The sequence below is a fragment of the Schistocerca serialis genome, chromosome 4 (genome assembly GCF_023864345.2).
Source record: "Schistocerca serialis cubense isolate TAMUIC-IGC-003099 chromosome 4, iqSchSeri2.2, whole genome shotgun sequence".
Lineage (NCBI taxonomy): Eukaryota > Metazoa > Arthropoda > Insecta > Orthoptera > Acrididae > Schistocerca > Schistocerca serialis.
This window is the reverse complement of record NC_064641.1, coordinates 90,243,989-90,256,937: the sequence shown is the minus strand read 5'-3', so window position 1 is coordinate 90,256,937 and position 12,949 is coordinate 90,243,989. Positions and strand designations below refer to the sequence as shown.

General features: G+C 43.7%; 1 protein-coding gene across 3 annotated transcripts in view; it reads right to left on the bottom strand.

Moving 5' to 3' along the window:
• LOC126474091 (cuticle protein 65-like) overlaps nt 1-12,363 on the bottom strand; it is a 99,904-nt gene extending 87,541 nt beyond the window's left edge. Inside the window, exons 1-2 of one of the 3 annotated variants that reach the window (XM_050101506.1) lie at nt 12,220-12,363; nt 9,367-9,555 (exon numbers count right to left, since the gene is read on the bottom strand). In XM_050101506.1, coding sequence (XP_049957463.1) covers nt 9,367-9,555; nt 12,220-12,300 — 270 coding nt within the window. In that variant the 5' untranslated portion in view covers nt 12,301-12,363. Of the gene's footprint in view, nt 1-9,089; nt 9,556-12,219 lie in introns of those variants that run through there. The other 2 variants (XM_050101505.1, XM_050101507.1) reach the window with 2 other exon arrangements.
• Nucleotides 12,364-12,949: the final 586 nt, after the last annotated feature.

Sequence of the window (12,949 nt, the reverse complement as noted above, 5' to 3'; positions counted from 1 at the left end):
TTTTAGATTCATAATCGATATGCAATATTAATGTGGATTTTAGTAACGTCCGTAATACAGTCTGTTGCTTTTCAAAGGTAGTTGGGGGTATTTAATTTTGATCAAAGAATTCTGTAATGAACTATTATGTACTACAAGCTTGTATAGGACTTCGAACATTTGGTGATCCTTGTATGCTGTAGAACCTGCTTGAATAACACTGTCAAATGAATAGAGAAGGTTTTCTCTGCTAAAAGGATTTCACTCGCAGGCAATCATCGACCGACCAAATGCGAATGGCAGTGTTCCCGTTCGAGAAGATAATATAGAAGTTTTCTTTCTCTTACATTTCAAGAATATTACAGGCAAACGTCGGAGTCGGCAGCTGCTTCTACACAATGAGAGTAATTTGTCTACCTTTACGAAATTACGTATGCTGTGGGAGGAGTCAACGCCTATAGAGACAGCTTCCTTCACAGACATACCAACAGAGACACTACACACACTAGTTCGATAACAGCGAGTTTAATATAACCAGCAAGGAAAACGTTAAATTCTTCTCTAAAGCAACAATAACATAGTAAAACTGTGTCGTTTAGTACAACAATGACGACTGCCGATGTTATTTAGCATATTATTAATATGTATTCACGAACTACTGTTACCTCTGCCCGCAGCAAGACTGAATGCCACTTGGTGGCGTTAAGGAAAATAAATTAGCTGAAGAGAGACGACTACGAAATCATTGTAGCGACGATGTTGGTCGCAAACAGGGAAATTCATACGCAAGAGCGACTTTGACAAAAGGCGGATAGTTATGGATCAGTGACTGGGAAAGAGCATATTGGGAAAGGTGAAACTGGTGGGCTGTTTGCAAGATACGGTCTGATTCATCTGTGGAATGTCGTGCAAGGACGGTAAAACCGTGAGTGGGTGACAACGTGTCGGACGTCCACGCCTCCTCACTGAACATGGTCGAATACTTGCGCTTCTTGTAAGACAAGACAGGCGGTGATCTGTAGCCGACCATGCAAGGGATGATCGAAGGGCTCGCGTTGTTAAAAAGATGTCTGTGGATATCAGTGACCGTATGCTGGCCGCTATTTCGATTGTGTCGGAGGTGGTTTTCTTCTTAAACTCACTTAGGGGCCTAAAGATGGCGTAGTATAACGCTGAAACAGGTAACAAAATAAAATAAAACTGGAAATATAGAGGGGTGAAGACAGTTTTGATTCGACATTTTATACTTGAAAGTCGACGTTCCGTAGCCATCCTGTATAAAGATGGACGTACAGAGAGTTGTTAGGTTTATGATGATGGTGTGTGGTTCGTGGGGCGCCCCACTGCGCGGTCATCAGCGCCCGTACAAAGTCCCAATTTTTACACAGTCCAATCTGGCCACTGTCACGAATGATGATGATGAAATGATGAGGGCAACACAAACACCCAGTCCCCCGGCAGAGACAATCCGCAAACCGACCTGAAATCGAACCCGGGACCCTGTGATCCCGAGACGTCAATGCTAGCCATTAGATCACGAGCTGCGAACCTGTTAATATTTTGTCAGCCTGATATGTAAAACTATTTCTTGAGAGAATTTTGTCTTCATGTTCCCACTTATTCTTTGTTATGTATATAGAATGAATCACCTAAAACTTGCACCGCAAATATCGCGGAAATGGGAAGTGCTATTGACGTGCGGTTTTCACAGAATGGACTCGTAGTTAAGGGCTTGTACTGCTAGCCAAGACACAGATTGTAATAATACTTTGCACTTGTATTTTTATGCAAGCATACAATTTTTAAATAGCACAGTGCCTATCCGACTTCACCAAACTAAAAGAAGGTAAATTAGAATGTCAGTAGTGTTTGTGGCAGGAGTCCATTGCGAGATATCGTATTTCAAACAGTTTCCATAACGACACATGTTTGTACTATTCAACCAGTGTGGTTGCTAGGTACGATGCTGCTATGTTTGATTACAGTGTGCTTGCTAGTCAGTTAGCGTGTGACAGACGAAATAGTAGGTCGTGAGTGGACGATGGGATTTACCAATGCATAAAAAACCGACATAGCCGTAGAGTATGGAGAGTGTAGGAATAATGCAGTTCGTTCTCATACGGTATATGCGGCATGATTCCCCAATAGACGTCAACCATCTTGGCAGTTATTTATAAACCTCTCGAATCAGTTACATGGAAGTAGTAGTGTGATACCTAGACAACGTAAAAGAAGGAACCAAGTGACCACAGAAGAGGAGGAAATGAATGTTCTTACTGCTGTTGCAGCTGATACGCACGTTAGCTCCCTCGCAATTGCTCGAAGAAGTGGCGTGAGTCAGGCAAGTGGCCTATGCATTCTCCATCGACATCGATTACATTCCTGTCACTACCCTCTTCATCAAGAGCAGCATGGAAACGATTATGAGAATTGATAACTTCTGTACATAAACATTACGATAGGGTAGTCCAAATGTACCATATATCTTGCTGAGTGATGAAGCCACATTCACCAATAATGGCCAGGTAAACCACCGAAACATGCACTATTGTTCTGTTGATAATCACCTTTGGCTTCGTCATGTGGAACGCCATCGTCCATAGGGTGTAAACGTGTGGTATGGGATGGTGAACAATCATCTTATTGGCTCGTTTTTCATAGATGGAATAGTGAATGCGCTCTAGCATCGCTGCCGCCTAACGGACCATTTTCCACGGATACTAGAAGACGTTCCTCCCCTCACTAGGAGAAATCTTTAGTGCCAGGCCATAGTGCACGAAGTACTACGGCATACCTTCACTAATTGCTTCCAAATCGTTGGATTGGCGGACCTGTGCCTTAGCCGGCCATTTCACCGATTGAACGCCTGTACACCTTTTTATGTGGGAAAAGGCAAAGAGGTTGCGTACAAGGGTATACCAACTTTTACTCAATTATATGCAACGATGTAGTGCTGCAGCCTGCTCGGCCACGTCCGATGAAATGTTAGCACTTGTGCATCAGTAGTCGTTCCATACCAGACTGGAAGTGTGTATTGGCGCTGTCGGTGGTCATTTTGAAAGCAACCTGTGATGCGTAATATTTCTGGCTTATTCAGTCATCATATTAGGCTCCAGGAAGCTATTCCCAGGGCAGTGGAGATGCAAGAAGCGTAGAGATGACGCAATGTGGGATGAGGTACCGGTGACAGATGTTAGATTCGGTACCATTCCCGTGAGAAAGACTGCCTGCATGATGCTGCCGCTCTGTGATTGGCTGCTGTGTTCGGCGGTAGGGCGCCAAAACGTTAAACTTCAGGTGCTATTATTAATTAAACCTGTCATCCAAATTACTTCATTTTTTTAAATAAACATCTCTCAACAGCCAGCTATCAATCAGTCATTTCAAAATTATTAAAATCAAAGTATTACTAAAACAAAAGACAGACGATTTTACTGTCGGTGTACTTCGGTGGCGTTGGGGTCACGCCTTGCTGGCTTGGCGCGCGAAGTGTCTCGGGCAGTCCGGCTCTTCAGTTCTGACCGTTCCAGTAGACAGATATGTTGTCTGTTATAGCAGTATTTGTTTCATGCAATTTTATTTACTACAGTTCCGACCGTCGCTAGGTAAGACATGTGGTCTGTAATAGTAGTATTTGATTCATGTAATTTTATTCTCCAGTTCTGACGGTTCCAGTACACAGACATGTTGTCTGTGGCAGGATGCATTTCATGTTATTTTAGACAGATATAATGACTGTGGAAAGATATGTTCAATACATTGTGATCAAGAACAGTTTCTCGTGTCTATATCAATAAAAACGCGAGTTATAGTTTATTCGTAGCAGCAGTTCCTTGCGAAGTTAATTTCAGCCTCAAGGAAAAGAATCCACGACCTGCGTGCTGTTTTCTGCTCTGGGGACATCATCATCATGAAGGCAGCAGGTTAGTGAAGTGTACAAGAACTTATGTATTCCACACAGGCAGTGGACACAACTAAGCACCTCACGTGTACTGCATGCACAGTACAAATGTGCTCAGTGACAACGTCATCTGCAGTAATGCAGAGGAGGTAAAAAAGGGTGAAAGTATTAACAGTATCTCACTTTTATTCCTTTTTCTTCCGTAGATGGTCAACTGCCTCGTTACTGGTCAGAATCCACATAACTAGTGTATACACTTCCGTTGTTATTTAGTGTGTGCTGTCACAGGTATTGTACAAGTGTTGGTGGGGAAATTTTCAAAACACGATATCTGGTAAACGACTCACACTAGAATCCTGCAACAAACACAACTGACATCCCAATTTACCTTATTTTTCGTTTTGCAGAAACATACACTTTCTAAGTATTATTACAACCTGTTCATTGGCTAACAGTACGACTCCCTGACTGTAAAAACGGCACATCAGCAGAACTTTCCATTTCTACAATATTTGTGGGGCAAATTTTAAGCGATTCACCCTGTATATATTGAGCCATGGTGCGCCTCTCCTGGCACACCAGCTCTTTGGCAGTACTACCGATTACCCGGCTGTACTATTATCTCTGCCACCGTTGTGGTCTGGCGGTGGGTATTTGCGGTAGGCGAGTTGGTCGCCGGACTCGCTACGAGGGCTAGGACGTGCTTGAGGGGCGGACGGAGCAAACACGCGGGCTCGGGCAGCGGTGGCGCGGCCCGTCTACCTTGCAAGGCGGTCGCGTGTTTGTGGTGGACCTGTCTGGTGTCAGCTTCGGGCGCTGCTCGTCGCATTGTTTTGGGGCCTGTTTTGTCAGAGAGACCCATCCCTCCAGACCATCTCGAACAACCCTCTCCATCGTACGTGTAAGTGGTTTCGGTGCCTCCGTTTCGTCAACGAGTGAACTTTTTGGTCGGTTGGCAGCCGGCAGAGTGTGTGAATGTATGCAGACCAGCACTTACTATTTGCTTTAAAATCTGCTGGTTGGATGACTATTAAAAGGCAGATTAGCACGAAGGTGTGCGTGTGATTTTGGGTTTATTGCCATCAAGCGACGTCCCTGGTATATTGCTGTAAAAGAAAAAAAATGTGCAACCAGTTATTCTGTTATTAGTAAAACTTGTATTTAGTAAAGCTAGTCATTTATCTGTACTTTCTTATATACGTGCCTTTATTGAATGCACTCACTCAACATTAATTGGTTTGTGTATTTTATCGGTTTCTTAACGTATATTGCCCGCATCTCGTGGTCGTGCGGTAGCGTTCTCGCTTCCCACGCCCGGGTTCCCGGGTTCGATTCCCGGCGGGGTCAGGGATTTTCTCTGCCTCGTGACGGCTGGGTGTTGTGTGCTGTCCTTAGGTTAGTTAGGTTTAAGTAGTTATAAGTTCTAGGGGACTGATGACCATAGATGTTAAGTCCCATAGTGCTCAGAGCCATTTGAACCATTTCTTAACGTATATTGATTGATGTTTGGTTGGAGTTTTCCGTGTCTTCTGCGGTCTGTTTGTGTTCCAGTTCCTGGGAGTTGGGGTGCGTGGGTACGTCACCATGTCCCGCTTCGGTGCACAAAAGCTGTGTCGTACCGTCTAATGGGAAGTGACTCCTGGTTTAGCCCCGACGTTTAGGTGTTGTTTGGACGGCTTGTCTGCTGCTTCCGGCATTTTAAGTCACCCTTTGCCCAGGGGAGCCTGGCGTTACTGCCCGTTTGATAAATATAACCATGTGTTGTTCGTTTTTTCTTTTAAAGAAAGGGGTTTTAAATTCGTTGAATATGAATTGTTCTTATAGTTAAGTGTTGTGCTGGTTGGGTTTTTGAGGGGTTTGGTAAATTACATTCATATTGTAAATTAAAAAAAAAATGTTGTGCCATTTGTTTTAAATCAGCTTCATATTGTAATTTATTTGAAATCTCTGTGGGTCATCTCTTCGTTGTTTATTATCTGCTGTCTTGCTCAAGAAGCAACATATCTGTAATATTTTGTAAAAAGATGCCCACGTTGACTGTCTCTTACCTGTTTTGAATAAACAGTGAATTTGGTAGTTGTTGTTTAAGGAGTGACATTACAGGGGCCTTGGAATTCCATCCTAAGTGTACCCCTCATCCCCACATCCTAAGTAACATATATGACGATGTAAAATAACATTCCCCTTTAAACAATGTTGTAATCTGAAGTGATCAGACGTAATATCTGAAATAATTAATGTCTTTATGTCTTCCACTTATTCTTTATATATTATCTTTGGGTTAGTAACATTAATGTACCATTAGGTCGAGTGTTAGTTGTGATTTAAAAATATGACTGCTCTTTGATGCGGTGCAGGATATTTTGCTACGAGTCCAACATCTTTAACAATGCGTTCTATACTGAGGGTCGCTTCTTATTTCAGTTCTGCCATGTGCTTCATCACGAAACTTCGAGACGCTTTTCTGATTTGATTTTTGAGTTAAATAGCTAGGTTGATGATTTGTGTTGGTTGTACTACATTGATTACGATTTCAGAGTCTTAGTTCTCAATAATTAGTATATGTTGTCTATTATATTTTGAGTTTCTTTTGTGATGCCGCATTGTGCCTTGTCATGTATGCAGACACCAGAAGATGACCTACCAACAATTGAAACAAGTTGTGCAGTAAATTTTGGAGTAATACAGCTGTCAGTAGTCGTTTCCATTTGAGCTGCTGAAGCATTTCGCGTACTGATCGAACCTACCGGCATCAAATCAAGCAACAGGCCTCTCAATTACATTATCGTCTTTCTTTAACCCGAGGTGGTCGGAATCCTAAACACTAGAGCTGTACTCGAGAATGGGTCCCACTTAATTCTTCGTGCAGTTTAGTTTAAACATGATATACCCTTTCCAAGAATTATCCCGGTAAATTTTACTTCTGTCTTCTCTACTATCTAAATTACGCCTAGATATTAAATCGACAGAATGTTCAGGTCTTCAGATTTACTTTACATCCAAACGGTACGTTTCCAGACATTTGCTAAGTATGAAAACTTTGTCAACTAAGTCCCCTTTACAAGCTACTGAAGGCTGTAATGAGAACTGCGTGACAGCCAGTGTGGTCGTAAAATGATCATATATCTTTGGAAGTGACAATCTCGTACAGGTGGAAGCTCCCGCTCATGTTCCGTAGACTGTCTTATGTTGCCTGATGGTGCCCTAGGAACCTGAAAGCCGGTTCACAACGAATTATAAAGTACATATTATTCCGGAACATTAATACAGAATATTTCAGTTTCGTATATACGAGGATTGGAATTTAAATAGTGGCATCTATTTATTCACAACCGATACAAGAGAGTTACATGTCTGCACCTGTTACTGCTCTACAAAGTAGTCACCAGCGTTGTGTAGAACCCGTTTCAAGCGATGTGGAAAGCATAATATACCGTTAGAAGAGCCTGCTGTTTTGATGCTGCTGATTGAGCGGTCCACTGCCTGTAGAATCGCTGGAACAGTTCTGAAGCGAATGCCACGAAGTGGATCCTTCATCTTCTGAATCAAATCAAAGTCACGAGGACTTAAGTCCGAGGAATATGGTGGATGATACAGTACTTCCCAGTCCCATCGACCGAAGAGAGCAACCACAGCTTGCGCTGTATACGCCCGCTCATTGTCGTGTAAAATGATGGGTGGGTTGCGCAGAAATTGTCGCCGCTTCTTTCGTAAATCTGGTGGCAGGTGACGCTCCAAAAACGATCAGTAATACTCTACATTGACGGTCTGCCGTGGAGAAACATGAAGCGTTAGGATAACACCATCACAGTCATGCACGAGAATCACCACAACTTTAGACCGCTCCATTCGCACCATGAACAGAGGAGGCTCTGCTAACGGTATACTATGCCTTTCACATCGCTGGCAACGGGTTCTGCACAACGCTGGTGACTATCTTGAAGAACCGTATCAGGTGCAAACATGTAACTGTAACTCTTTTGTATCGGTGCCGCGCGGGATTAGCCGAGCGGTCTCAGGCGCTGCAGTCATGGACTGTGCGGTTGGTCCCGGCGGAGGTTAGAGTCCTCCCTCGGGCATGGTTGTGTGTGTTTGTCCTTAGGATAATTTAGGTTAAGTAGTGTGTAAGCTTAGGGACTGATGACCTTACCAGTTAAGTCCCATAAGATTTCACACACATTTGAACATTGTTTTCTTTTTGTATCGGTTGTGAATAAATACTTGCCGCTATTTAAGTTCAAGCCCTCGGATGTTCCTCCACGTACCGACGGAATATTCCATGAATATTAATGAGCAGTTTTCAGATGTACTGATCGATATGGCACCGCTATTATCCAGTAGTAGGTTTTTCGTGCTTCAGTTGCATCGATTGATGTGAATGTTGTAACGGCTATGACTCTTGTGGTACTGACAAAGGCAATGTCTTATTAAATGAAACAACAAGTTTACTGTAACCAGTCACTGTTTATTTATCTCGACGACGCGTTTCAAATGTTTAAATCTCCATGATCAGGTGGATTTACATTTGTTGGTATGACATTCGTGTTTGTCGTGTTACGATTTTTTTTTTACTAACAAATGTAAATCCGCCTGATGATCGAGGTTTAAACCTTTGGAACCCGTCGTGGTGATAAATAAATGGTGACTGGTTACAGTAAAGGTGTTGTTTCATTTAAAGTCAGTAACAGTCATGGTAAAGCCTAACCATAAAATGCTCGCATTTAAAGGCAACGTATTATCCTATCCTTGCTCTGCCGAGCTTATGCTCCATCACATCTAGTTGTCGACAGAATATCAAATTATCAGTATCCTCAATACAGATATCTCAGTATCACCCAGTGTCGAATATTTACATGAAATGTAGTGCCAAAGAAATCTTTCATGGAATTTTCTGACACATTAAAACTTCACAGGAGTTATTCTGCGTATCAGGTGGTACTAGCACCCCTGGAAGAAAAGAAAGAGTGGAGAATTCGCTTGAGTACAGTGCTGAGTATTGTTCCAAGAACATGAATTTCGAGAGTGGGCCGCGTTCTGAATCGTCCTGGATAGCTGCGTCAGCAAAAAAACGCCCACATAATAAATGGTTATGGTTCTCAGTCCTATTCAGGGACGTAGTATTAATCTGCTAGGAAATTTCAGAACAGCTCTGATTCAATGGTCAGAACCATTCTATAACTGGACACAGTGGAATGCAATGACAAACAGATACTCAGGCATCAGTTTTATTTATAAATAGTACAAAGTGAAAATGTAACAGCTGGTGTCCTCACAGCCTCCTAACCATGATAGGCGGCGCCATGGGCCAAACCGTGACCGTAAGCCAGGCCGTGTCCGTACGCCAGTCCGTGCGCTCCGAGCAGAGCGGGGGCGGCGAGGGCGGCGTGGGCGGCGGCGCCGTTGATGTGGGCGTCGCGGGCCTGCGTCTGGGCGACGGCGGTCAGGTGGGCAGCCCTGGCGGCGGCCACGTCGTGGGTGTCGGCCAGGTAGCCGCCGGGTCCCACAGCCACTGGGGCGGGGCCGTACGCGGCGTAGCCTGGGTGCACGCCGTGGGCGGCGATCACTGCCGGTGCAGCCACCACCGCGGGGGCGGCGGCGACGACGCCGTGGGTGGCGCCCAGGTAGCCGGGCTTGGGGGCGGCGACGGCCGCTGCCAGAATGGCGCTCATCACGATCTGGTGAAGGAGGCAGACGTGAAACTCGATAATTTGAGAAGCAGATGAGAAAACATTATAATGAAGTCATGTCAAAAAGCATATAAATGTTTACACCGATTTTTTTTTCAAAATATTGTATTCTTGCATAAACACATACAGAATGGCGAAACAGAAGGACTTGCACGAACTTTGCTTACGAAATTCAGAGGAAGAAAAATAGAACAAATTGACACCTTTTAGTGGCATGGACCCCCATTCGTTAAGAGTAGGTGATAGTTGTGTTACCAGCCAAAGATTTCCTTCAGTTCCGTAAGTCGTAATCTGGTACGATAAGTTTGAGACTAGGTACTGATGATTTTCTCCACTGGCTTGTTCCCCGTCTCTAGTGGCCTAATAATCGACAAGTTTTTAAAAACTCGTTTCTGCCTTTCTTCCACCATTAGCGCTGCATTTAACTCTACTTGGAGTCACTGCTAAGAAATTACTGGGAGCACTTCTCGTGGAGAAATGGCTCTGAGCACTATCGGACTTAACGTCTGAGGTCATCAGTCCCCTAGAACTTAGAGTTACTTAAACTTAACTAACCTAAGGAGATCACACACATCCATGCCCGATGCAGGATTCGAACCTGCGACCGTAGCGGTCGCGAGGTTCCAGACTGAAGCTCGTACAACCGCTCGGCCACACCGGCCGGCGTGGAGAAACAGCCGTCTGGCAAAAACAGTCTTGATCGCAGCAAAACATTTATTTACAATGATTATCGGTTTTCGTGAGAACGTGACCATCTTCAGACCATTTATACAATGATGGTAGGCGTTGTCGGTGAACGGAGCAGGTGTTTTGACTCCACGAACGGCAGCTACTGTTTTCAATCCATTTCTGTAATCACCGATAAGAGTCGCACGCATGACTCTGGTTGTGATTATACCGACCGATAAGTGCTTTCGGCATTTATTGAAAAACTGTGACCGTGAACTAGACCTGAACGTCATTCTTATAGTCCTTTCTGAGCTTTGGTGAGCCGTTGACGGGAACCCTGTACCATTCCAGCCAGTACTTAACATCAATTCAGTCACTGTCATACATCTGTTATCTAATTCTCCGGCTAAGTGTTTTCTATCCAAACGGGAGCAACAAGGTGAAACAAACTGCCATTCCTTTAGAGGTTCTCCAAACTGTTTTCTCTGATTTCAGTGACATGTGAGTGAAGGTGCCACTGACCGTGAACTATCGTTTCGTTTCGCCACAGTTTGCCGCTTTATTACCGGTGGCTGCTCAAATGCCCTAGTCAGCAGGAGGGGTTAAGCTCTCTTGGATAAACACACTGAGTGCTTAATGTAGTCTGTATTCTTTCTTGTCAATCCATTTGTTAATCATTCTATTACACAGCTTATGGAGTAGTGTGTCGGAGTTGCTCGAAATCGGCTCTGATTAAGACACCATTATGAAGTTTATAGCAAGAGGACATGCACTGAATATCTTCTGCTATACTACTCATGCAATTGCCTTTCTGCACAATGCATTTAAAAGTAACTCCCATTGCAAAGTCATATGATTATGTAGTACAAATACTAGTATTTCTGAACAGAAACCAGAGATTTGAACTGAATACTATTTTGTCCTATCGTCTCCATGGCGTCTTCCGAGGGAGGAAAATGACGTACCAAACCGTAAACTTATTACTGTTCGTACTTCTGTACAGTAATTGTTTCCTCGCAACGAGTATAAGGTGAAACTTCTGAAATGTTTCTGTATTGAACAAAGTGATTTCGAAATACTGCGTAAAAGCATGACACAGGATGTTAGAGCACATGAGATTTGGTCCCAGATCTAAGGTCGTATCAGTCTCGTAAGAATTCGCTTTGCACATTACTGTGTCCAATTGGCTCAACACCAACTCGATAGCACGCATCGGTATAACTGTATTCCAAACCATCCCCGATGGGAAACTTCACTCTACGTAAGTTAAAGTAAGTTGCCTTTAACGTGTGTTTCGGTGTCGCAAGTATTAACGGAGATGATCTTAGATGTAAAACAGTTTCCTATTCATGTGATATCAGATTTGTAAAAAAATGTACATACAATTAGATGCACTTGTTGCCCAATGCTAGTACCCTTCATTCCGCATGATAGTCGTTGCCTGAAGCGCATTTCTCTGGGTGTAAAACTATTTGTGAGACTTTTGAACCCTAATGAATAGTGTCTCACAACTAATGGTCCAAAGGTTCGTCAATTTGTAGTTTAAATATTATGGATAAATATTTTTACTGAAAATGTTATTTGTACCATCTGAGTGGTTTGGGATTATCCATTCCCTGTTCTCCTCCGCGAGCGTAAATATCCTGCTCCCCTACGTTTTTCCATAGCACTATTAGGATTCACAAGCATTGCACAATCTACGTTTTGGTTACATTGCACTGGTGGAGACCGGATTTTATATGCCCTTAAGATGGTTTTTGCAAACATTTGAAGCGATCCTCTAAATATTTTTCATCTGAATTTATTTAGTTGTAGAGGGAAACAAAGAATGAAAATGCCTGTTGATGACATATGTGTGCTGTTCGTTCTTGAACGAGGAGTTAATGTTCAGTAATGACACAACAGTAGTTCATGTAGAGCTGTTGAAAATTACAGGTCTACGAACGCTACTGTACTAGATCGCTCTGAGGGCGTGATACTCACCAGGACCTTCATGGCTGTACGGTGGGCTGTTCGGGGCTGTACCAGCTGTGAACTGTGCAGAATGCGACAGCAGGCCGCCATATATAGCTGGGACCACGGCGTGAAAGGGCGCACGTCCTTCCGTGCGCAGCGCCTGCAGGGGACCACGCCTGTCGCCGTAGATCTCGGACACGGCCTATACAATACATTCCGGTAGAAAGTGCTCAAGACACGGCCGCGTCCAAACTCTGACCTTGCTACTGTGCAGACGCGGTTAACTCTCTGGCGAAAGCGAAGAAAAACAGAGCCTGTGGTTTTACGTTGACGATGCTGATCTTTACTTACAAGGGTCGTACCGACAGTTGACAGCAACAATTTTTAAAACTTTTAATATTTATTCTTTAGCGAAGCCAAGCACAACAGTGTAATTTACAGACTTTTCTGTAACTTTTCAAAATTGTCTCCATTTCCTTGCATACATAGTTTCTATCGTTCTGTAAGTTCCAGAAAGCCCTTACGACAGAACTCCGTACCAGCTGCACAGAGACACTGACGCACAGCTTTCTGGACCCCCTCTACCGTCTCGTAGAGTTGGCTCCCCACATGTTCCTTTACAGGGAAAAAGATGATAGCTGGAGGGAGATTGTGGAAGGTGGGGAGAATGTGGAAGAATTTCTCATCCAAAATTTTTTTCTCACAAGTTTGTGCTCTTCCGTCAATAAACATGGGACCCAACAGGCACAAACTTTTC